The sequence below is a fragment of the Gadus chalcogrammus genome, chromosome 12, assembly GCF_026213295.1.
Source record: "Gadus chalcogrammus isolate NIFS_2021 chromosome 12, NIFS_Gcha_1.0, whole genome shotgun sequence".
NCBI lineage: Eukaryota > Metazoa > Chordata > Actinopteri > Gadiformes > Gadidae > Gadus > Gadus chalcogrammus.
The window spans coordinates 26,098,574-26,124,685 of NC_079423.1; the positions used below are offsets into that span (position 1 = coordinate 26,098,574).

At 45.9% G+C, this 26,112-nt stretch overlaps 3 protein-coding genes across 3 annotated transcripts in view; 1 reads left to right on the forward strand and 2 right to left on the reverse strand.

Moving 5' to 3' along the window:
• Positions 1–1,469: 1,469 nt before the first annotated feature.
• Positions 1,470–5,271, reverse strand: LOC130393239 (deoxyhypusine hydroxylase-like). The gene is made up of 6 exons (XM_056603868.1): positions 5,174–5,271; positions 4,602–4,708; positions 4,037–4,204; positions 3,774–3,850; positions 3,054–3,303; positions 1,470–2,577 (listed from the first exon to the last, which is right to left on the reverse strand). The coding sequence occupies exons 2-6, from the start codon at positions 4,705–4,707 to the stop codon at positions 2,267–2,269; spliced, it is 912 nt and encodes a 303-aa protein (XP_056459843.1). The 5' UTR covers position 4,708; positions 5,174–5,271; the 3' UTR covers positions 1,470–2,266.
• Positions 5,272–5,527: 256 nt separating this feature from the next.
• Positions 5,528–14,867, forward strand: LOC130393574 (leucine-rich repeat-containing protein 40-like). The gene is made up of 15 exons (XM_056604261.1): positions 5,528–5,765; positions 6,808–6,989; positions 7,120–7,193; positions 7,281–7,410; positions 8,533–8,656; positions 8,744–8,883; positions 9,223–9,395; positions 9,970–10,060; positions 10,455–10,500; positions 10,940–11,042; positions 11,333–11,440; positions 11,571–11,681; positions 12,353–12,430; positions 12,919–13,104; positions 13,318–14,867. The coding sequence occupies exons 1-15, from the start codon at positions 5,621–5,623 to the stop codon at positions 13,421–13,423; spliced, it is 1,797 nt and encodes a 598-aa protein (XP_056460236.1). The 5' UTR covers positions 5,528–5,620; the 3' UTR covers positions 13,424–14,867.
• A 2,065-nt stretch (positions 14,868–16,932) lies between these two features.
• Positions 16,933–26,112, reverse strand: part of LOC130392704 (rho GTPase-activating protein 39-like) — a 48,855-nt gene continuing 39,675 nt past the window's right edge. The window contains 8 exon segments of the mRNA XM_056603207.1: positions 16,933–17,143; positions 18,650–18,819; positions 19,359–19,450; positions 19,948–20,147; positions 22,248–22,321; positions 23,258–23,471; positions 24,201–24,386; positions 25,052–25,216. Of these exon segments, the coding sequence (XP_056459182.1) occupies positions 16,949–17,143; positions 18,650–18,819; positions 19,359–19,450; positions 19,948–20,147; positions 22,248–22,321; positions 23,258–23,471; positions 24,201–24,386; positions 25,052–25,216 (1,296 nt within the window). The 3' untranslated portion in view covers positions 16,933–16,948.

Sequence of the window (26,112 nt, forward strand, 5' to 3'; positions counted from 1 at the left end):
TACCCTGCGTATGTAGGGATTAGAATAATCTGTGACATGGCCTCTCTTTGTCATTCACAAGCCGACACATACAGGACACCTGGATAATCCATTCACACTCAAGGTTAATGAATCTCTATAATTTGCAATGGACATTCCCCCGCGGCATCGATCACTATGTGATATTAATTTTTAATTATCCAGTTTCTGTTGCTCGTTGTACAATCCCTAGCATCCCTAGAGCAACAAAATGGGTCTTTGTTAGTTATTAGTTTATTCAATTATTGCCACTTAGCTGAGTTTTAATTAGGTGGCAAAATTCTCCCTGAATATAGTCAATAGTATTAGCCATGCACAGACATTTAATCTACAACTGGCAGTCAGCCACTTATCTCAGTTTTAAGGAGGACTCTGTTGAAAGGTTATGTTGGTCAAGAGACTACAGCAAGAACCCTAGAAACCGTTGAGAAAATGCATTCAACAATAAACACATCTGTTTATTTTTTCGAAAGACTAAAATGAAAGACTATCGTTAAACAAGATTAAAAGACAACGATTGCAAAATACAACGTTTAGATCTACCTAATATAATCTGACCAACAAAACAACTTTTCTTAGAAATGGTTGTTTTATGTTATCAAGGAAATTTGGGTAAATAGCTGTCATTCAGGCAGTTCAATATTCTTAAATCGAGATCCTACTGGACTTGACTAGCACTTTTTTCATAAAAATGCATCTAGATTTCTGTCATACAGGGCCGGCAGGGGACTACCGTCAATCCCATGTCCTCGTCACCTTAAAAAAATACAACCTATACGTCAAAAATATTAAGAGCCCATACAACATGCTACATAAAGTACCTTTCATGCAGGCTGTTGGTCCTCCGCTTTCCTCTGCTTGAAGGCCTCAGTCAGGATGAACAGCCAGTAGAAGACGGTGATGGACACGTTGAGGACCAGCACGAACACAGCCAGGGGATGGAGCATGGTGCCGCAGCGTCCCACTCTCTCCGTCAGCCCTTTGGGTAATGAGGGAAACTCGAAAGAACCACTCAGAGCCTCTCCAATCTCCCGCGGCACCCCCTGCTGCTACACGTTGCTTAAACCTCAGGTCCAGAAACCCCTTAGTCCTACTCGAGAAGGCTGACTAGTTCCCCAACAACGAACAATGCTCATGTAAGTACTGATATATAATGAACACATTAGTGCAAACATGCCGGTCCCCCCTTTTTCAAACCAGACTGCAGGAACTGTCACAGTATTCAAAATATGGAATATAATATATTGAGGAAATATAGTGGGGTAGTTTTCATTTAGCCATCATTATCATTAAGCCTCCATAGCCAAATTACTCTAATAGATGGTATTAACATATTTTTGGAATGCAGTCTGATATGTTACATGAATACTCAATCTTGACCAGAGGTTTACAGATTAGAAAAGAAACAATTTAAAAGCAGTACCTTGATAATAAACTTGTATGCATATTCTATTATTTTAAGTGTCACAGATCCCGGGAACTAAGCAATTGGCAGATAAAAAATACATTTTAAATATACATGTATAATAAAGATCCCTTTTTTTGATAAGATTTAAAAAATGGTTTCGCTTGCATGTAGTTATGTTATGAAGATATTGGGGCTGGGAAGAACGTTTATTGTGTTTTTGTTAGACGACAGATAGTTGTGTTGATAGATGATTGATTTAAAATGCAAGCCAAGGCTTCATTCCATAATGTCAAACAAACCATAGCAATAATCGAAGACATCCTCTCAGTGATGAAACCAGTTTAACACAAATAATATAATAAGGGGAATAAACCCCATAATCAGTACAACAAAATATAAAGCGGTCATTGAAGCTTGTATAAATTAAGTTTTATAATATACCCTTCAAGGCACAACACGTGATCCTCTCATTCCCCATCCTGGTCACACATAGGCTACTCGTGGCTCTGTTGGACACAGTACACACCCCTGACCCCACTGGACGGTCGGCCCTTGTAAGCCCTGCAGAACCATGTGCAGCCGGACTCTTGGTTGTGCTTCGTCAAACAACCGACTCCATCAGTCCAGTGCCATCGTTTATCACGTACAACTCTGTTGACCTTTACGTTGACAGTTAAGATCAGGTTCTGTCCTTTCCTCGGCGATGAAGTACTTTTCCGCCTCTCCCATCAGCAACTAAACATCCGTGAAAAATTCCCCGCCAAAATTCGGGGAGTGTGGCGACCCAACCCCCACGTCTGTCCGTCCGCCCGTCCGTTCCGCCCGTCCGTCCGTCCCGCGTCAACACTGCAGCCGGGCCAGGCCGTCGGCGTACTGGAACTGCCCGCTGCTCTCGTACTCCAGCATGTCCAGCGCCACCTCGCAGCTCTCCTTGACCACGCGCTCGCCGTCGCCGCGGTGACGCTGCAGCACCTCCAGGCACTCCTCCTGGCCGATGGAGCCCAGGGCCTCGGCCGCCTCGTGCCGCACCATGGGGCTCTCGCCGCTGCGCTCCAGGGCGGCGCGCAGGGCCGGCACGGAGGCCGGGTGCTGCATCTGTCCCAGGACGTAGCCGATCTCGTGGCGGAACAGGGCGCTGGAGCACTGCAGGCCTGGTGGAGGGAGGGGGGGGCAGAGAGGGGGTTGATGGAGGCGGGCTCGTCATCGTCAAGGACTTTACAATTAATTCTTGATTAAGCTGTCTGCTCTGGTCAAATAAAAGTAATGAAATCAATAAAAATCAATGAGTAGCGCCTTATATATGAATCTAACAATAGCTTCATTACATTGTAATAGAACCTCAGCACAAAGAAAAGTATCAACACTAACCGAAGGCAAAAAGTCTAAGCTATAAGCACTTTGAGTCTGCCTCGTGTATTAAGAGATATATATAAATAAAGTTGCCATGCCTAATAAAAAAAATTGATTGCCATGGCAAATGGTTTGACAGATGCAAGGACACACACACACACACACACACACACACACACACACACACACACACACACACACACACACACACACACACACACACACACACACACACACACACACACACACACACACACACACACACACACACACACACCATCTCCTAGTGCCAGCACAGCCTCTTCGCTGCCGTTGTTGCGGAGGGCAAACATCGCCCTGTAGCGCTCGAACAGCGGCAGGGTCTCGTCCAGCAGGCTGGTGCGCAGCTCCGGGATGCTCTTCTTGGCCGCGGGAGGGGCTGGGTCCACGGAGGAGTAGGGGTTTTTGTCCGCCGCGCCGTCCTCAGCGCTCCCCCCGCTCTGCAGCCACTCCAGCCGGCGCAGCGCCAGCTGGCACGTCTCTGCCACCTACAGGAGAGACAGGGGAACAGCGCTTTATGACACTTCTCAGGGCTCCATGGATTGGCGTTGCCCTGCTGCATGGTGTGCTCCAGCACACACAGTAACCCTCTGACCCATGTGTTGTGTTTCAAAGCAGAGGGTTGACACTAGCCTTTGGCCCATGAAGGGTTAACCCAAGAACAAGTGGAACGTGGACTATTTCAGTAATACTTTTTATTTTATTAACGTGAAATGTTTCAGTGGTCGAGTCTGATCTACTGAATGTGATGACATTTGAAAATTGCGTATTAAGAGGACTGTTAATAAAGACATGGTTGACAAAAGCATTAACATTGTTCAAGGTAAGAAAAAAATACATTTATAACATAAATGTCCATAATAATCTAACATAAATTATATTGATATTGTTATCGTTGCAGATTGTACTTGCTGATTGAAAAAATGAATATAGTTTGTTTATAGTAGTGATTCTATACCTCAATGACAGGGTCCTTTGAATACTCTTCAAGTATTGGCAGAACTTCTGGGTCACCAATCGCACCTAAAGCCTCACCTAGAGATGCAAAATACAGACAGACGTCACAGGACTTTTTCAGAACAATAAATCAGTATTCGACCAAGCCGCAACAATAATGACAACATATAAAAATGAGGTTATGCATGGAGGTTGAAAGTGTTAAATATGTTTGGAGTTTATTTCTCTTAACATTTCTCCTTTCCCTATGCCAGCCAGCCCTACCTGCTTCGTGACGGACCATGGGGTCTTGCTTGGTGTCTTTCAGGACAGCCATTAGTGTAGGTATTGCTTGTCTGTCCTGCATCTGTCCCAGGCAGTAGGCAAGCTCGTGCTTCAGCAAGGCAGACTCGTCAACAAACGTCTTGCTAATCCACTCTATGGCTTCTGAACCTTAATGTTTGGAGAGTATTGACATGCAGTTACAATACATGTACAATAGATGTATAAAGGACAATGTATAGATGAAACGAAAGCTTAGTTTTAAACTACCACTATTATTCATTACATTTTGAAGATGATATGAGAATACTTAATCCATCCAAGAAGTAGTAAAACAACCCCAACTGAAATGTATGTTGGGGTTTTTACTACTTTCATTTCTACTACTGTCATGCACAATGACATTAGTAGAAATGAAGATGCAAAAATAAATAGGAAGATTATCAACATTGGAGATGGACATTATTGGCAGTATTGCTGTATTTATATGCTACATTATTGCAACTATACATTATTGACCATGATACACGAGTGGCAAAGAGACTCAAGGGTCCAGTAGGTGCATTACCTCCCAGGTTCCTCAGCGTGAACAGCGCCCTGAAGCGCTGAGACAGGTCCTTACTGGGGTCGACCAGGACGCTGCCAATGGCCCTGATCTGATCGGGACTGGCCATACTGGTGAGGTGGGCAACAAGCAAATACGTGTAGTCAAGACAAGATAGTCGGTAATTGCAGCAGGGTCATCAAAGATAGTAATTATATTGCTGACTTATTTTGACCAATGTAGACCCCCAATTTATTAGAGTAGAAGTTTGTATGACAAATATGGTCTCAAGATAGATAGATGTAATATATGTTTCAGGGGGTTGGGGGTAAATATTAAATATTTTTCTGAATAACTTTAATAGTTAGCCCTAAAACCCATCTAACAGAACACATCCTTCAACTGACAATAGTAATACTATAGTTATTATTGAACCATTCACGCAAGCATGTCCATGACGCTGTGCTTATGAAAGCAAGTAGACGTGGTGGTAAGTATCAGCTTGGCCACACTTTGGATTGGTTACATTTGATACAGTCCTCATAGTGGACCGTCAAATGTCAGGCAAATAGAAATCCATACTATATTATACTCACTTAATAAGACTTCCAAAGTGAGCTGTTTGGGTTAGTTGCTAGCCTGCTCTATTGCTTTTATGCAAGCGGTTCACTGTCGCATGGGCCGAGCTCTGGTGAAGTACTTCCGGATATGTGACTGTACTCACTACCAAATAAAAGTACTCACCAGGCAAGTGAGGGCACAGTAGTACAGATCTAATGCAGACTTTGCTATCTGTATCCAAAAACGTGGTTATGGGAAAGTATCCTGAAGTCAAGTTCAAACCGTGGAACAATTCCTTTGCGAAATGCCCTTTAAAGAGTCTTATGCTCCCGAAAACACGGAGCGTGGCCTTAATTTGAAAGCGCTATGTAACCCGGAAGCTGTTATGAGGGCGTGGCAGCGAAGTAAAGATAAACACACACTCGGTTATGTCCATTTCAGAAGTTGTGTAGGCATGTATGTAGTTGAATACATTCCAAACAATGTCTCGTTTCAAAAGAGGAGGTAGAGTGGACTCCCTGTCCGGGTTTCAGACGGACAAGGCAGAACCAGCCGTTCCCAACGGACTGCTGAACGCTGCGAGAAAGAGCGGCCAGCTCAACTTATCGGGTCGTGGGCTAACTGAAGGTAATGCTGCACCAAGCATATAGTAATGGGTACCTACCTACCTGTTATAGTTATAACGGTAATATGTAATACAAGACGTGATGTTACAAGGTACCTGTTATTTACTATAACAGGTACCTTGTAACATCACGTCTTGTAGACAACCCAACCCAGTGTTTGAGTTATAAAGGATTGTTTGTTTTTAATATGTATACCCAGGAGAGTGGATAGAATATTGTTTTGAATCAATGCTGATTTGAGATCTGATCGATTAAAGGATTCAAGTACAGAGTTGGAGACTAGTTTCACCTTATTATATATTTATACAATTGTGGGTCAAGTTGTCTTCATTGTCGTTGTCGTCGTTTATTGATATTCACATTTTGGATTATGTAATCGGGTAGCATTATTTTTTCATGTATGAGCCAGTAGTTTATGAAATGCTGATCACCTTTTATTTTGGTCTCTTGACGTGACCTGAAACCTCGTGTTGGAGACCTTCATGTCTTGGCGGAACTTGGTTCCTTGCTGACAGGTCAGCGAAGGGTCAAAGTCTGAACTAATTAAGATGATATTTTATTGTTGTTCTCCTTCATTACTGGTGTAGAAGATAGTTCTTCCTTTAGTATAGGCCTGCATCAGACTACAGAATAGCAGGAGTTTTTAGGATTTAGTTGTCTTGCCCAAATCAAATCTTTTCCACAATATTTTATAGGATAATATAATATTCTGTGTAGTTAAGAAACGTCGTGAAACAAAGCCAAGCCCAGCAACCAGCAATGTTGGACATCATTGAGATACTCTATTATAAAGTGGTAGGTAACTAGTTGCATGGCTTAAGAGGAATGTATTTGCTGTTACAGTGTGCTTAATGCTGATTTTTTTCTAAAGCCACACAACCCAAGACCTTACAAATGGAGTCCTGCTGTGTTGTGTGTGTATTTATTATATGTGTATATCCCATTGTAGTAATAATCACACACCCGTCAAAGTGCCAATACACACATCTGGTCGCTAAACTACTAGTTACCAGTAATACTAACCACAGTGACGTCTGTTTCAGTCCCCCAGAATGTGTACCGCCTTAATGTGGACACGCCAGAGGAAGCCAATAAGAATCTGTCATTTGGGGCAGATGACCGCTGGTGGGAACAGACAGACCTCATCAAACTGCTGCTCTCGTCCAATCAGCTCACGACACTGTCAGATGACATCAGACTCCTCCCAGGGCTTACCACACTGGACGTAAGTGAGGATAGAGTTAGTAATTAGTAACTGTATAAAGCCAGTGTAAATAATAATAAACTAATTAATTGCATCAAGCATGACAAAAAGTTATATTTATTCCTGTTTTGCGTACTGTTTTGATGTTCAGCTCCATGACAACAAGCTGACCAGTTTACCCGGTGCTCTGGGAGAACTGGAGCAGTTACAGCAGCTCCGACTCAGGTATACACACACGCACGCGCACACATTTTCTGACCACTAGGGATGATTCAACAGCCAAATGCAGTGTGTGTTTTGTGTGTCAACCAGTAACAACCAGCTGAGCACCTTGCCTGTGGAAATGTGCAGATTGCATAACCTGCACAGCTTGACCCTCCAGAAGAACCTTCTAGAAACGCTGCCCGAAGAGCTGGGACAACTAGACAATCTGACTGAGCTGGTAAGATAACCAATGCTAACTTAAAGAGATTTGGACTACACACTGCTTTGTGTAGTACAGTACTACACAAAGCCGTGTGTAGTACAGTACGACACACTGCTTTGTAGTTTATTTACAGTTGATAAACATCAATACTTCATCACACAGTACCCCACCTACACTGAATTGATTGAAATTGCTACACTCTACATGTAGTTATTTAGTAATTAAAGGGGACTTATTATACCACCAGGTGTGAGTGTGATTAGCCTTACAAGCCGTTTCGAAAATCTGCCTTATATGACATCACTAGTGGGTGTCCACCTAGATCTGTGCTGGATAGATGAGCAATGTTTACTTCAGTCCACTGGGTAGGCTGGTCGATAGATCTATCCAGCACAGATCTAGGTGGACACACCCACTAGTGATGTCATATTAGGCAGATTTTCGAAACGGCTTGTAAGGCTAATCACACTCACACCTGGTGGTATAATAAGTCCCCTTTGAATAAAGATGCTGTTGTCTGACTCATTCTGATTAGGCACTCTTTTGTCACTCTTGTCAAACTATTATTTTATATGTTGGACACTGCACTGTAGTACACTAGTTCCCAACCTTTTACTTAATGTACTAAAGCACTTGAAGACACTTAATTGCCTTCAAGACCTTTCGCGAACCACCTCATAAGCAAACAGGATAAGTAGATAAATATCGATGTAGTGGCTATGCAAAGTGCGCAAGCGCCCCATTTGTACACAAATATTACTGCAAGTCTATGGCCAGTAGGAAACAGTAGAAGAATAAGTCTGCAACGCTGCTTATGCTCCCATTGTGTTAACTTGGCAACTAAATAAATAAATACATCAATGGATAACATTACAATAGAAAACATTGCAGTGGAATGTAAGAAAAGCTATTCTTTAAATAAAAACAAGCCATATATTTTCTGAACTATATTAATAATATATACATTTTAAAGTCTTTAAACTTTTTTCTATCATTGAAAATTTCTCCATGTTAAGAAACAATTTCCCTTACCAACTGCAGTACCTCACATACCACCAGTGGTACCCACACCAAAGGTTGGAAACACTACTTTTTTCTTTACCTGGTTGACTAGGTGTTGCTTTCGCTTGTTTTTAGGTCCTTTCCAGCAACCGCTTAAACTCCCTCCCCTCCGGCCTGGGGCATCTAGCCTGTCTCCAGAAACTAGACCTGTCCCACAACCTGCTCACCTCCTTGCCTGACAGTCTGGCCAAACTAACAAGTGAGAACCCTTTTTTGTGTCTAACCTCATGTGAGACGCGTTCTGTCTCTAGAGGGAACGTACTCAGACCTTGTTGTGCGTTTACAGGTCTGAAGCTGCTTGACTGCAGCAATAACCAGTTGACCTGCGTTCCTGCTAGCCTATCGGAAATGACCAGTCTGGAGCAGCTTTACCTCAGGCACAACAAGCTCCGTCTCCTGCCGCAACTCCCTGCCACCAATCTGAAGGTGACCGTGGTTATAAAATCTAGTCGTGGACTCTGTAGACATTGGCCTTCAAAAGGAATCCATTTTTGTGTTCAGACATCCCAAGGCTTAGATTAACTGGCCCATTCACGTTATTGTTATTTATATTGGGTATAATAGTGGTTCATCTTTTTCATTTATTTAGTATTTTCTTGTGGATAGTTGGATGCGGGCATGGAATTGCACTTTATTTCATTTTTTCTCCCGATCAATATCATTATGCCGCCAACATGAAATTCAGGCCGTAGCACGGTCAATGCAATCATATCATTTTTACGTCTGTCTGCCTGTCTGCCTGTCTGTCTGCCTGTCTGTCTGTAGGAGCTGTACCTGGGCAACAACCAGATCGAGCGGCTGGAGGCGGAGCAGCTGGCCAGCCTGGCGGCCATCTCCCTCCTGGAGCTCCGGGACAACAAGATCCAGAGCATCCCGGAGGAGGTCACCCTGCTGGCCACCCTCACACGCCTGGACCTCACCAACAACGACGTCGCCACGTAGGTCCCGCCTGCCTGACGCCCCGGCATGGCGCCTAGCGTATGGAAGCAGTGTGGTGACCCACGGAGGGGTTTGACAGTCTGAGGCTACTGCACAGGACTCTCGACGGGCAGCTCTAGAGGCCCCCCTAGTGGACGGACCGGATTGCAAACAAGGACTGTTGTGGGTTCTTTTCAAGGATGAGCCTTCAGTTGATTTTACCGTTTATTCAAGTGAGATAGAAAGAACAGTCTGGCAAGCGGCTACAGTAGGTCAAAGTATGTGCACAGGGAGATTCGGGGGCAACGCTGGGTTGTTATCAGCCTGTGGCCATGATGCGTGGTGCGCAGTTTCATAATCTATTTGGCCCGTTGCCTAAGGTTACGCCAACTCTCTGGGTGCAACTAGAGATGTGTGGGGGATATCTTCACGTGGGTTTGGCTAATATGGTAGCAGGTATAATGTGTGTGTGTGTGTGTGTGTGTGTGTGTGTGTGTGTGTGTGTGTGTGTGTGTGTGTGTGTGTGTGTGTGTGTGTGTGTGTGTGTGTGTGTGTGTGTGTGTGTGTGTGTGTGTGTGTGTGTCCCTCCATTAGTCTTCCAGCCTCTCTCAGCCTGCTTCCCAATCTGAAGGTCTTAATGTTGGAAGGCAACCCGCTGAGAGGAATCCGAAGAGACCTGCTATCTGTAGGTCACACGCACAGCTACATACACAGCTACACACACACACACAGACATCAAACATCTCTTGCAATCAGAAAATCCTCCATCAAGCCCACTTTGATCATATTTATAACAGATCCCTCCCTTGTGTCTTAAGGGCTTGTGGCATTTGTACCGACTGCTAGTTAACTAACAACTGTCTCAGTCGGCTCCAATCCCATTTTAATACCATGTCATTGCGAAATAATTTAGTGGTGATTAAATACACTGCTACCATAATTATCATTGATACTAATGATTGGGATTTAAAAATGGTAGACGCAACAATGGTCAGAATTGAGTTATTTCTGCCGTGGAGGTCTGTATTAGTGATCAGTCAAAACGCCATAATGATATTTATTCTGCTTCCTTCTGCCAGAAAGGAACCACTGAGCTGCTGAAATATTTACGGGGGAGAATTAAAGGTGATATAATGTGGTGTGACTGAATCATTTTTATTTTCTACTTCTGTCTATATTCAGCCCACTTGAATTACTGCTATGACTTAGGAGAACACGGCATAAATGCATATATTCTAGCTGCTTGATTAGGGGTCCAAACACATTTTGGAAGTACGCCAGTGGTTTATGGGACTGCTTTAGGACGGTGCACATCTGGATTTATAGGGGAGACCCGGCAATTGAATTGCAAATAGTTTTTTTTTTTTTTAAAAGAATGAGTAGACCTTACTTGTTGCTTGCTCTTCTAATTATTTGTAATGCTAGCCACAAGCTAGTAAATGGCTAGCCAGCCAAGTTCTGTACTAATGAATCATCCTTAATAACCCCCTGGCAACACACATTGATTAATATCATACTCTGTGTATGAGTGTTTGAAGAGTCTTGTGGCTGTTGTCATTCTTAGAGGAGCCAGGTAAAGTCCACGAGACTCCCACTGCCATGACTCTACCCAGCCAGGCCAGGGTAAACATCCACAACCTCCAGACACTCAAGATCCTGGACTACAGGTACAAAGAGCAACAGAAGGGTTAGGGAGGGTTAATCCCACCTGTCTGAGAATCAGACCCCCAGACATTGTTGTGCGTGTGTATTGGCGGTGTCCGTATATTCTAATTTGTGTTTCATTTGTGTATGAACTTGAAAGCTGCGTTCTTGGTGAGAAATGTGTTGATCATTCCAATAAAACAGGAACCTAAGGTTAAGTGTGTGTGTGTGTGTGTGTGTGTGTGTGTGTGTGTGTGTGTGTGTGTGTGTGTGTGTGTGTGTGTGTGTGTGTGTGTGTGTGTGTGCGCTCTAGTGAAAAGCAATCAGAAAACATTCCAGATGAAGTGTTTGACGCTGCAGCCGGACAGATCGTGACCACCATGAACTTCAGCAAGAACCAGCTGACCACACTGCCCCCTAGGTACACACACACACACACACTCTAACAGTGTGCTGCATGCATGCATAAAACACCAGGACCATCCCTCTGGCTGGAGAGGTCCTGACATGGTGCTCATGTTAATTCCTCTCCTATCCCCGTCATCCCCCAGGCTAGCAGAGTTCCAGGGGTCGTTGACGGAGCTCAACCTGGGCTTCAACAAACTGTCCTGCCTCTCTCCAGCGGTCTCCTCCCTGGTTCAGCTCACACACCTGGACCTCAGGTAGAGATGATGCATCGTGGGACTTCTACTGTCCGAACCTCAGCGTCGTCCACCACCAGATCCTAAGCAGTGTTAGAATGACAGCCAGTTGAGTTGCAGGCTCATTCCCTTGAGGGCGCACTTGGACGCGAGCTTGAGTGCAGCAGACCTTCAGGTGGTCAGGTCGTCTTTCGTTACAGGATCTTCTTGGCTCTTGCTACGAAGTGCTTGCGGCTTCAGTCTTTTGTTGACCTGTCACCATCAAGTATGGGACAGGCCTTATGGGAAGTTGTGACTTGAGTTGGGAAATATTCAATCATTCACCAATTTCCTTAGGAACATCCTGTGGCTCAGTTTTAGTGGTGGGGTCACATGCGCTATGAGGAATTTACAATGACACTGATGGTTCATGGTTGTCGATATCTTGCATTTCATTTCACCAAGAGCTGAGGATTGAAAGTTAAAGCTGCTATCCTCAAGTATGGCCCCCCATTTGTCGTGTTTTGATTGAGTCTCATGCATTCGGATCTATGCTTGCTTTAAATACACAAGATTCGTTTGATAATGGTAACTTTTCACTTCTTAGCCATATTGAAACTTCAAAATAGGTCTGCAGGTGGCATCATCTCATCCCCAATGGCTCCGCTCTTACCACGGTTTAGATTGTATCCGTTTGATTTGTATCTTGCCAGGAACAACCAGCTGAGCGACCTGCCCTCTGACCTTGGGTCCTTGAAGAAGCTGCGCTCTGTGATTCTGAATTATAACAAGTGAGTGGCAGACGCGCTCGCATCACCGTGCAAAGCCACTGCTACTAAGGTTAAAGCTGCAGTTCCAGACCTGCCGTGTCATTTCATGGCATCTAGTCCAACACATACAGGCCCTCAAGCTAGCATAATCGTCTTAGGGGAGGGAAAAGGTGAGGAGCTAGACTGTAAAGAGTAAGTTATATAATATAATATACATTCAAATGTGTTCAGTTGTACAAGTGTTTACAAAAGTGTTTATACAATGCAGTTACAAGTTATTACCTTTTTTATATTACTTAATGAATATTCACCTAAAGCATTTATTGTGCAGTTTGATTCCAACCTCACACGATTCTTGAAAGACAGACCGTACCGGATATACAGTGATGTCCTGGCTGGGGCTGACGGCCAGCGCACTCATCAGCAGCCAGTTGGGTTAGCTGGTCATGCAACACCCGGAGAGTTACAATACATTTCTCTCCTGCCATCCCTTCCTTTTCCGGTAAAAGGTTCAAATGCTTTCCTGATGTCCTGTACGAGATTGTTTCCTTGGAGACTGTGTTGCTAGGCAACAACCAAGTGGGTGGTCTGGAAGCAGAGCGTCTAAAGGCGCTGGTGGCTCTGTATACTCTGGACCTGTCCAACAACGACTTGCTCAACGTAGCACCTGAACTGGGGCTCTGCACGTCGCTCAGGTAGGCCAGGACGTGCACACACTCAGATTGGTCAAATGGATGTATTAATACGTGAAATACACACACACCCCAATTTGCTAGTACAGTTCAGGAAAATCTACTTCTGAATCCGCTTTAACTTTGGTCCTCATTTCTATTTGAATGTGTTTTAGATTAAATGTAAACGTAGATCACAAAGGTAGTCTCTCTCTCTCTCTCTCTCTCTCTCACTAGGTGTCTCAGTTTGGACGGCAACCCCTTCAGGACACCAAGGGCAGCCATCGTTGCCAAGGGAACGGATGCAGTGATGGAGTATCTCCGCAGTCGCATCCCCACATAAATCCTTTTCCTTTCAGGCTACACCCTGCCCTCTGCCCCCACCCCCAAGATCTGGGCTTAGCAGCGACCTCTCTGCCCATTGGCCCGAGGTGAAATCCCCTACAGAAGCATGGGGCTGTTGGTCATGATAAACGTACAATCCATAAATTCTTTAAGCACATCTTTACTACATCCAATGAGAAGCACTTATACATTCAATAAAGCATTTACATTGTGGCTTCACAATCATGATTGCTTGGTGTGTGTGTATTGCAGGCATGATAAACAAGATGCCATTTCACGGTCCGTAGTCTTGTCTTCACTGCCTACTACATAAGTGCTGCAGTTCATTACGCTATTGGTTAATTGACCACTCAAGCACAACCAGGAAGTGTGTAGTCTACTCATGAGTCAGGAGATGAGCTCTTTGTAGAAGCTCAGCAGTGTGCCTTTTATTAGGTTGTGACTCATGTCAATATGGTGGGGTGTGTGTGTGTGGGGGTTGCAATTTATCCCCAAACTGCTGTATTTCCAACAAAGATTAAGGAGCAAAACTTATTTTGTTAAGAACATTTGAATCATTTATTTAAAACATCCATTTTTACTTCCAGAGTCGTCTCTCTTGAAAAGAATGTGGATGATGAAGGTGGACATTAGAAACCCAACATTTTGACAAAGGCGAGCGAGCAGATGGGCGCGAAGCAGAGCAGCAGTGAGCAACATGGTAGCTTCAGATCCCCAACCCTTGCAACATCGTCTTTAGAACATGAATCCTCTTAAAAGTCATAACAGACTCGGAACCATTGACATCCAAACAAAAAAATCATAGTGAATTTACTTTAAAGCTTAATGTAGCAATACTGTCTTTTTAAATCTATTTTGAGTGTATAAAATGGTATGCCTTTTATGCGTGAAGAAACAGAACTTTTTTCTGCATGCTGACTGGTTCATTTGCTGGATCGGCTCAATACACAACATTGCTACACGTTCTATTCTATCTAAAACCTTCTCTTGCATGGACACACTCACTCACATATGCACACACACACATCCCCAACCCACAACTTAAGTCACACTCCAATCATTATGTATGTTTCACAACACGTCTTCTGTTTTACAGATCACTTCCTTGAGAAGTGAGTGGTCACAGGGGCACAAATAAACAGTTCATCCCTTGTCAAGTCATAATGTCCCCCCCCCCTTCCATTGGCAGTATACCATAGCTATGTAAAAAGACCCTTACACACAGGGGGCGGAGCCTATTGTAGTTGTGAACGATTAAAGTGGTGGTTAGAGAGGGGAGGGGTAAAGTGATAAACGTCACATTTAAGTTTAGTAACAAAAGTGTCAGCGCAGAGCTTCAAACCTTCCTCCCCTTCCCGCAGACCTGTTACGGTATAAATGACAGCCGAGGGGCTGAGGTTTAGAGGTATGGGTTAAACGAGACAAAACAGAAAGAAACACCATCTGGTAGCTTTGCAGCTGGTTGGCAGCAGCCCTGCATGGTCTTCACGCTCTTACTTTGAAAGGGCAGAATGAAGGATAAAAATGGCTGCAAACTCACCTTCAGACGTAGGAAACTCAGTGGTCCCACTGACGCGTTTCACGCTTCACAATAGTTTGTAGGCCTATTTACTAGTTATTTTTTTACACAGTCTGTACATCAGTTTAATGTACATGATATATATATATTTATATATGTATATTTGTGTGGTGGTGAGGGGGATAGGAGTTCTGTGTGTGAGGGAAAGATGTCTCTATAGATGACTCTACAGTCAAATACTCGTTTTTCTTTTTCAGTTGAACTTCCGTGTTTGTGTGCGTGTGTTTTCTGTGACTGAACGCAGAAACGTATTCAAAACAAATGACAAAGTTCATCCCTTTTGCGTTAAGTAGATTGACAACAGTGCATCTGTACAGGCCGCAACATTCACACATACCCACATGTACATTAAAAGGGCCACGCCTCAACATGTGTATAAACATGTCATTTTTAAGAAAAAAAAAAGTATATCCACACAAACACCTTTTTACTAGAAAGTGACAAATGGAGAGGAGCAATAATACATCTTTCAAAAAAGGCAATAAAATACAAATAAAATAAATAAAAATAAATTACTTTCGTAGAGCTCAGGTTAAACACCAAAGGAACACCCTCGATAAACCCTTCAACTCTAGACCATCGAAGACGGGCTGCTGTGAGGCAGATGTGTCGTGTAAACAATAGGATGGACATACGGCTTCTTTAAAACAGCTGGACGGACAAACCACACAGGACGGACACATTCGTAAATCAGTCTTTGAGAAGGAATGGGGGGGGGGGGGGTTTAGAGGTTGTTGAGGGCATCAATGGTCCGGTACACTGAAGGCTGGGGGGGAGGTCAACGTCAATCACTCAATACCTATAATAGCCATTCCTTCATCCATGTAAATACCATTGTGTGTGTGGACATCGTTTACTCCTCTCCTTATTCGCGGTTCTGCAGTACTTCGACCCTCCTCAATCGTTGTATTGACTGTGTGCGTCAGTGTGTGTGCCAGTGAGAGGCAATCAGAAAACATTCCAGATGAAGTGTGTGACGCTGCAGCCGGACAGATCGTGACCACCATGAACTTCAGCAAGAACCAGCTGTGGTGTGTGTGTGTGTGTGTGTGTGTGTGTGTGTGTGTGTGTGTGTGTGTGTGTGTGTGTGTGTGTGTGTGTGTGTGTGTGTGTGTGTGTGTGTGTGTGTGTGTGTGTGTGTGTGTGAGTCGGCCAGGACATTGCCTCGGCACCTTCATACTTGGGTGCCCTCGGGATACAGAGCCACGGGCCCCCCCCGCCCCTGAGCCCACCATACATCACCCACCCTTCTCCTCCTGGCTCTGGTCTCAGCCCAGTTCAGTTCACACTGGTTTGAAGTTCTTTTTTTGTGTTCTTCCTGGGTGGGTTAAAAAAATGTGGTCAAAAGCACACCGGTGTTTTGTTGAAGAAGGCAGTGTGTTTGGTGGTCCAGACGGCTGTGTGTGTGTGTGTGTGTGTGTCTCTGTGAATGTGTTAATGCGACCAGGGGGCATGCATGCACTCGCGGATGTGTGTGTGTGTGTGTGTGTGTGCAATCAAAAGGTGGTTAGTGGAGGTTATTGAGCTTTCAAAAAAAATACAAACAAATCGGCAAAAGGCAAATGTTTCTTTTTACCCCCAGGTCATAACATTTGATGTTGTGAGCGCGTTGCTTATGTTTTTATATTTTTATGTTTTCATTTTTTCTAATCGTGACATCCCTGCCAATACGTGTGTGTGTGTGTGCCGGTCTGTGTATCCTATGACTTAATGGTGCACGCATAACGCATGGTGCACCACAATGTCCCTGTACTAGGGGGGTGGGGGGGGTGTTAGCGTTAGCGTTAGCGCGGGGCCGTCATCAGGTAGCACAGGTTGAGTGTTTGTCGTGTACACTGTCGGTCACAGGGGGGGGCTGTGAGGGTGGGGGGGCTATAGGATCCCGTCCATGAAGCTGGTGTCCAGCCGCTGGATGAGGGGGGGGCTATAGGAGGGGTGGGGGGGCTATAGGATCCCGTCCATGAAGCTGGTGTCCAGCCGCTGGATGAGCACGCGCAGGAAGGACATCTCCTTGCGCGTGTTCTCGAAGATGATGCGCGGGTCGTCTGACTGGCACCGCAGGCAGTTGGGCGCCATCACCATGGCCAGGTTGTTGACGTCCATCTTGGTGTAGGACACGTTGGCCGCCTGGGCGAACACCTGGCGTGGCGACACACACACACACACACACACGGACACATTATGCGTTATGACGGCCTGCTTTATTTGTGTTGCCGTCACTTTGTGTTTGTTTCTTTGGGTTCTTTTGGTACATTGATTGATATGGTGAGTTGGTTCATTGGTCAGATGTGTGGCTGTGGTCCCTGCTTATTGGTGGGCCAGGTGGCCAGTTTGAAGGGCAGCAGTGACACACACACACACACACACACACACACACACACACACACACACACACACACACACACACACACACACACACACACACACACACACACACACACACACACACACACACACACACACACACACACACACACCTCCATTTCAGCGGTGCTGTGCGTCTTTAGTTTATTTGTCTTTGTTGACAGCTAAAGAATTAAGAATTAAAAATATATATTATATTTTCTGTCTAATTTCCTTTTAATGGGCATATGTTCGTTCTTCCAAGCTGAGGTGTAAGTGGCCACTATTAGAGGGCACTTTAAGGAATCCATGGAGATTGACTTGGTTCCAGTTTGAATCTTTTCGGTTTTCATGGTGCAGAAATTACAATTTATTTATAGTCACCCTGCCGCACTCAAAATAAAATAACGGGGCCAGAACCCAAAACAGGACTCTTGCCAAACATGCCCTTTCTTGTTTCCATTTTGTTCAAATTTGTAACTTCACCGAATGAAACGGTACTAAACATTCTAACCTGAAATGGTTCCTGCTCTCGCTGGATTTTAAGTGTTTGGTTACTGCTTTATTTTGAATAATGTGTTCACTATACTTTATTTGGTTATTTTGTTGTCATGGAAATATTAATCATAACTACAATATACAATTATAGACATGACATTAATTTTTGTTTATATAATTACTGGTCAATCTAAAAGGAACTGTTTACATTCTCCTTGGAACTAGTACCTCCTTCCTCTCTTTAACTGAGAGATGTTAAGATAGTTGCATTCCCACTGTGGCCACGAGGTCTGATGCTCAGGCCTTGCCAATTGGCGTCCTTTAACTGTGTTGCAGCCTTGCTTGCAGTCTTGCAGACATTTCCACTTCCCCAACAGTGTATCGCAGTTTAACTAACTGCCTCTCCTGCCGATCCTAAACTCTCCACGATGGTCACTCCTACTCACCTTTGTGACCTCTGTATTCACTACCCACAATGCAATTCCCTATATGAATCTTGTTCATCCATTGTCTCACTGAATCTATCCGTGGTAACTTTGCTCCTTTCCCACGATCATGCTCTAAAATTAAATCAATGCACCAGCCCGGGGGGGGGGGGGGGGGGGGGGGGGGTGTGTGTGTGTGTGTGTGTGTGTGTGTGTGTGTGTGTGTGTGTGTGTGTGTGTGTGTGTGTGTGTGTGTGTGTGTGTGTGTGTGTGTGTGTGTGTGTGTGTGTGTGTGTGTGTGTGTGTGTGTGTGTGTGTGTGTGTGTGTGTGTGTGTGTGTGTGTGTGTGTGTGTGTGTGTGCACCTGCGCGTGCGTTACCTGTAGGAAGCGGATGAGGTAGCAGAGCACCAGCTTGTTGATGTGCGGCAGGCCCAGCACCACGTTCACCGCCGCCTCGGGGTTGTCGTAGTGCGTAATGCAGTCCTCGTAGAACTCATGAGGGATCAGAGGCTCCTCCAGCTCCCGGTACCACAGCTTCAGCAGAGACGCTAAACACACACACACACACACACACACACACACACACAGACAGAGACAGAGAGAGAGAAACAGAGACAGAACGAGAGAGAGAGAGAGAGAGAGAGAGAGAGAGACAGAGAGAGAGAGAGAGAGAAACAGAGAGAGAGAGAGAGACAGAGACAGAGACAGAGACAGACACACAGAGGGAGAGTGAATAACAGATGGTATCAAATAAGAGATACTTCCGTTTAATCTGATTGATAATCACTTTTCCACAGCATGTTTTTCTCTAACCCTAACCCTAACCCTTTTTAAAATCGTCTTAGCTATTTCACGTTATTGCTTTGGCAATTTGTTCAAGTAGCTAAAATTCCAATAAAGCATTTTCATTTCAAATTCAGCGAGATGGAGACTGAGCGTGGTGAGAGCAGATACTCAACATAGTGGTGAATCATGGGGGTACTCAATAAGGAAAGAACACACTAACAACCACCACAATGACCAAGGAACACCCTAGTAAATCCCACAACATGTGGTCCGGGCCTCTGATCTCCAGAGAGCGCCGTACCGGGGATGTGGGGGTCCTCCAAGCCCGTGGGGATCTTCCACTGGTCCACCTGCAGCTTCAGGGCGTTCACCTCGTCGATGTCCCCTGGCACCCTGGGGACGGGACACAGAGGACGGGTTAGGCTGAGGGGAGGCCTGCTACTACAATGGGCCCGACACAGAGGAGCCTTACCGCAGACCTGTGTGCCCCAGACCACGGGAACACACATGATCTGATAGAGGAGGAACATGGTTACACGGAACATGGAGCGCATTGCATTCTTCCTCTGCAAATGGACATTTAAAGCATTAAAATGGGAGGCCTGCAGAACTACTATGCTAATAATCCCAGATACAAAATAATTGTTGAGCAGATGTATGATAGGACTATAGAAAACCCTAACCCTAAGCCATATGACACACATTTTCAATAACAAATAATTGAAGAAATAAAAGTCGAATTATTTAGGAATCTCTCAAATTGGACACATTTATGCCTCGACTATTTGGCACCAATTCATCAATTAATCAAGGATTCTGTCCGGTTTGGGGCCCCCACACTTAAAACAGCCCCTGAAAGGAGCCTGGGGTGCCCCCGGCAAGCTGCGTACCTGAAGATGCCCTCCGTCTGGTCCCCGTTGAGCCCCAGCACCTCCTCGGAGAGCCGCGTCTGCACCCAGGGCAGCTGGCGCTCGGGGTAGCGCTCCGTCTGCAGCACCATCACCTCCTCCAGCGACGAGCCGAACATGGAGGGGCTGAAGATGGCGTTCTGCGCGTGCTTGATCTCCTCCAGGCACGGCTTCTGCACGCCCTGTGGGTCGTCGGGGGAAATAGGAAGGTAGGTGGTGTGAGTAGCGGCTCAGCTCTGGGGAGGGGACGATCGCGGTTTCAGGGCGGGCAATCGGGGCATCATTTTCTATGATTGGTCTGGGGATTTCATCTGACCTGTCAATCAGAGGTGTGGGAAACGCAACACTTCTCAACGGCGGAGAAACGTAGGCAGAGGGGGGGGGGGGGGGAGTCATTATTTTGGTTGTTTATTTTCAAAATCATGCTCACTCTCAAACTCTAATTCTCCACAATCTCCATTTCTTCACCTGAAAAGTTATTTTGGGCCAATGACAAGTTGATGGAGCCTCTTGGCCCAGAATGCAACAGGGTGCTTCCTCCCCTGACAATAATTCAATGCGCAAAGCCACAGTTTCCCTGGTCACATGACAACCACACATTGACTATCGACCCGTCGGTGAGGCGAGGCAGGTAACCCACTAACTAAGTAGTACAGGAGATTGGCAGGTCAAATCCACGAGGAGCTACGGTACATTCAAGAAGGGAACGGGGGGGGGGGGGAGAGAAAAGAGCCCACTTCTCCATTCCCCCCATGGCCAGAAGGGGAGCTATATTTAGAGAAGGAGGTCGATGAGATAAGACGAGCCATGTGACCTCCTCCTCCCCAAGTCTGTCTTGGAGAGACCCCACCGACAGCACATTCATCTGCTGTGAAAGGTTAGCAGGTTAATAGCAGTCAAACACCCGGAGACCTTCAGGGACTTGGTAGTGTGTTACTGTGTGTATGTAAAACCACTGTGTGACAACCTGCCTCTATTAATACCCTGTGGGGACTGCTGGCACAGGCCTGGTAGACACTGTGCCAAAGCACCCCAGCACTGTTATCACTGCAGCTACATCCGTGATGCATCCATTAGCTATGCCACGCTTAGGCACACATGCACACACCCACACACACGCTATTTTTGGATTGCATTCCCCTTGTATGATGTTGTCATGTTTGACAAGCGTCCTATTCCCCCTGGTGGGGCATTTGTATACTACACATACAACCTTGACAAATATTGTTGCATTGTGCATCACACATTGTGTAATTAAACTAATAAATGACACTTGACAGAAACCTGCTTGATTGCCCTGAAGGGCAGTGCTTTGCTGCAGGTCTTCCCATCACGTGGAATAGTAAGAGAGCACCAGAGAGAGAGGGGTGTCTCCTGGGTTTGGTTCAGGGTCAGCTGCCCTCACATGAGCTGGGTCTTTAATCTACAAATGATAAACCTTGGATGCACATTTAATCCAAAATGTTGAAGCCAGTGCCACAATCTTAAGCGTGTCTCTCTGAAGGCTTTGCGTTGGCGTTCGCCCAACAAACGCATCCCAGATGTGCCGATCGCCCTTAAGCCGCGGTGGATAGAACGAGCCTTTACACCTCGGAGTCAGATGAAACGACTCATTACCATGCAGCAGCGAGACGGGTGCCCCCATGTGAGAGGGCATGTATCCACTAACAAGCCTTGTCACAACACATCACAGCGGGACAAAGACAACTTGATTAGGCTGCCCTCCGCACTTCATCAACCACACATGACCGGAATTGGCCCCGTTCTCGTGGTCTTCTGGCCAACAAGTCTCGGCGCTAGTCTCAGATCACTCATGAGACTTTACTTTATTAACTTCAATTGGGAAGACAGAGAAGCTAAATTCTATGCAAATGGAGCATTTCACTTTGTTTTGCTTCATATTTTCTCTCAACCGATTATGCTAATTGAGGCTGGGCTCTGTGAGTGCATGATTGGCTAACAGATTTCACCAACTCGGCCAGTAAACTATTCCCTGTGGGAATACAAGCTGCAACATCCTGTCCTGACTCCACCGTTCTGAGACAATGCGTCGGTAAAAGGAACCTCCTTCTGAATGCGTCATCCACTTGCTTGAATGAGTATCACCTCAAGAGAATATCTGAGTCAAGAAACAGGAAAACGAGGTGTTACTCTGCCCCTTTCAGATCTTGGTTTTGGGAACAGGCTCTGTGCCCTCTTCCCCTAGAAGTTCTGGTAATGTACTAAGACTACTGAGGAGGATGCTGGTAATTTTGGAGCACAGAGTCATAGATCGTACATACCTTCTTGGCCCCGGTTAGAGCAGCCTTGGTGAGTTTACGGTAGCAGTATTTGGCGTAACTGCTGATGGCCACTCCTGCAGCAAAAAAGGAAAAACACATTTTAAAAGCCAACTCCTTGCTCTTTCATTGATGAAGAAAGTCAGGATGATTAGAGGGGGAGGTTGTACAGTAAAACCCTCCAGTAAATTAAGCCAGGAACGCTGGAGTCTGTAGTTCAAATATTTTAGGATTTACCCGCCCGTGTTTTTCCTCATAAATCCACATTAAATCATTGATTGGATTGATTAAATACGTAAACGTTTTTTTTTCTATTGCTGCCCGTGTTCTCAATGTGCTGGAAAATAAACCTATTCTGTAAGCTGTGTGACCCACACTTTTCTGTGCTGTGTAAATAAGGAGGTGACCCTTCTTTATTTTCGTTTCTTTCCTGATGGTCATGCGGCTGCAGTGACCCATGCATAATAGGATGAGAGAAACAGGGGCTGAGGAGAGAGACAGAGACTCAAAGCCTATTGGCAGAGAGAACCAACTGTTGTTTTCCTTTGAGTGCGTGTCCTTTTGTTTGAAAGCCCTACAAACACCAGTACTCTGTCAGAGGAGCCAGTCAGTCAAGTTTGTGGAGCGTGGGCACGAAAATGATACTAGTCCATACATAGTATTTTTCCACTGCTCTCATACTCTCAGATATGCATTAACTTCATGGGCGTGTGCGTGTGGTGAAAGGCTTCTCACTCAACGTCCTCCACAGTAGGGAGGGTTAAACTAAAGTCTCGTCTCTCTATCTAGGCAAGGCAATGCAATTTTATTCATACAGCACTTTTCATACACGAGGCAGACTCGAAATCATTCAATAAAAGGTAATAATAAAATAAAATAGATACGTAAAATAAATAAAGGCAAAGTAAAAAAAAAATGCATTGTAGATAGTGCAATGTATTTAGAGAGCAAAAGCAATCATAAAAGTCTTCAGTCTTGTTTCAGAATCCGCCCATCGGTCCACACACACCCACCCTTGGTGTCGTTAAGGGGGTCCGTGTGGCGGGCGATGTAGCCCTCCAGGTAGGCGTGGAAGCGGGGCGTGGGGGGGAAGAAGGCCAGGCAGATGGCCATGAGCTCCCAGCCCCGCTCCAGGCTGTCGTAGCGGAAGTTCTCCGTGGTCTGGCGACACAGCTGGATGTAGAGCTCGTCGCGCAGGCCCTGGCTGCTCCAGCCGCGCACCACCACCTGGCCAGGGACCCAGAGGTAGGGGTTACTCATCCGGGGAGCTCTCGGCGAGGCCCTCGTCGATGCACCACATTCATTATGCAGCCGCGTGCATCACGGCAAGCGGTGGACGGGCTGTTACTGCAGCAGCACGGCGCAAGGATGTTTTAGGAGGACGGGTTTCTGACCAATAGTTAAAGGTGACATATTATACCACCAGGTGTGAGGGTGATTAGCCGTTACAAGCCGTTTTGAAAAATCTGCCTCTTCTGACATCACAGGTGGGCGTGTCCGCCTAGATGTGTGCTGGATAGATCAGTCTACCAGCCTACTGAGTGGACTGTAGCAAAAGGTGCTCGTCTATCCGTCATACATCTCTGTGGACAGTGGACACGCCCACTTGTGATGTCAGAAGAGGCCGATTCTCAGAATGGCTTGTAACGGCTAATCACACTCACACCTGGTGGTGTGATATGTTACCTTTAAAAATAAATCGTTTATTTATACTTTAGCCTTAAAACCGTTGAACCTTGCTGGGAAATTATGCTTCCACAAGAAAACATGTGCTCCGCTATAAACAACGGGATTTCATTTTTTAGTAAGGAAGCTTAAATGTGCGCTCTGGGCATCACCGAATTGTGCACACGATGCTGGATGACCGGCCTGTCAGCTTTACACATGACGTCGGCAGTACTGCCTTCAGACTACACTCATCAGAAACACATCCAGAAGGCCCCGTCGACCACCGACCTCCAGTGCCACGACGAGGGGCTCGGTCTTGGAGCGCCGGTCCCCCATGAAGGTCTGGATGAGCTTGAAGATGTCCACCGCCTCCCGCTTCACGTTGCGGTCCGACGTGACGATCATGGGCTTCTTGATGGGCTCGCTGCTCCACGCCAGCATGTTGGCGATGGACACCTTCCTCCGGAACAGACCCTGAGAGGGAGGGAGGGGGGGAGGGGCCGAGAGGGAGGGAAGGAGAGGGAGGGGCAGAGAGGGAGGGGCAGAGAGGGACATAACAGAGGTTAAGACAGCCTGATGTGTTGGCCTTATTCACCAAGCAGCCATCACGGTTTTAAAGGCTAGCATGTAGAACCAGGTTGAGCACTCGGGTAAGAAGCCCATAGGGCAGAGGCATGTGCAGGCAGCGGCGAGGGAAGTGAGAGGGGAAAGACGTGGTCGTAGAGCATCGTGCTCGACAGGTAAAAACGATGATGCATTAAAAAGTGACGACATTCATTTTTATGATATATTTTTTTTAAGAATGAAAAATGTTCAATGATGTATGCAAGAAAACCATATGAAACCAATGTATGCAAGCATGAGAGGAAACATAAAGAGGATGTACACTATATACAGGCATGCACATAAGAAGGTGAGTGAGTGAGTGAGTGAGTGAGTGAGTGAGTGAGTGAGTGAGTGAGTGAGTGAGTGAGTGAGTGAGTGAGTGAGTGAGTGAGTGAGTGAGTGAGTGAGTGAGTGAGTGAGTGAGTGAGTGAGTGAGTGAGTGAGTGAGTGAGTGAGTGAGTGAGTGAGTGAGTGAGTGAGTGAGTGAGTGAGTGAGTGAGTGAGTGAGTGAGTGAGTGAGTTCTCTGGAGCACCTGTGTGTGTTTGTTAAAGTGCTTGGAGGCCCAGTTCTCGATGTCCGTCTCGGAGGACGGCTTCCTCAGGGTGAACTCTGGGAAGACGCCACAGCTGGCACTGGGCATCATGTTGCGGGCGTTTCTGCTGGCCTCAAATTGGGCACACGCCCCCAGGTCCTCAGACTGGGGGGAGAGACAGAGAGGTACACAGAGAGGCAGAGAGAGAGAGACAGAGAGGTACACAGAGAGGCAGAGAGAGAGAGACAGAGAGGTACACAGAGAGGCAGAGAGAGAGACGGAGAGGTACACAGAGAGGCAGAGAGAGAGAGAGAGACAGAGAGGGAGAGAGAGAGAGGTACACAGAGAGGCAGAGAGAGAGAGAGAGACAGAGAGGGAGAGAGAGAGAGAGGTACACAGAGAGGTACACAGAGACAGAGACAGAGAGGATGCGAGAGGCAGAGAGAGAGAGAGAGGCAGAGAGAGAGAGAGAGAGAGGTACACAGAGAGGTACACAGAGACAGAGGATGCGAGAGGCAGAGACAGAGAGGCAGAGAGGCACAGAGGCACAGAGACACAGAGACACAGAGACACAGAGACAGAGAGAGAGAGAGACACACACAGAGAGAGAGTGGGGGAGAGACAGAGAGGGGGAGAGGTACACAGAGGCAGAGAGAGAGGCAGAGAGAGAGTGGGGGAGAGGGAAAACAGATTATAAAACCAATCATTGCAGATCTATTGTTGTTCAGCATTTAAAAGTCAAATCTTGGTGTGCAGAAGCATAGCAAGAAATATATCAATTCATGTATCAAAACAAACATTTACAAAAGGGCTTAATGGTGGAAAGGAAAATGGACGTCCGTTTAAGTTTTCCAAAGTATTTGTGAAAGTTATTCCTGAACTACAGCTAAAGTACTAATTAATCAACTGCTGTTGTTGCTCCCTGAAATCAATGGAGTCTTATCGCAGCCAATGTCCTGCTACGTCAGCATTTATGTGGAGCAGTCTACGGCAATTACCCAGAAACCACCAGCACAGCAGGCCTGTGGGTGGTCGTGTGTGTGTGTGTGTGTGTGCATGTA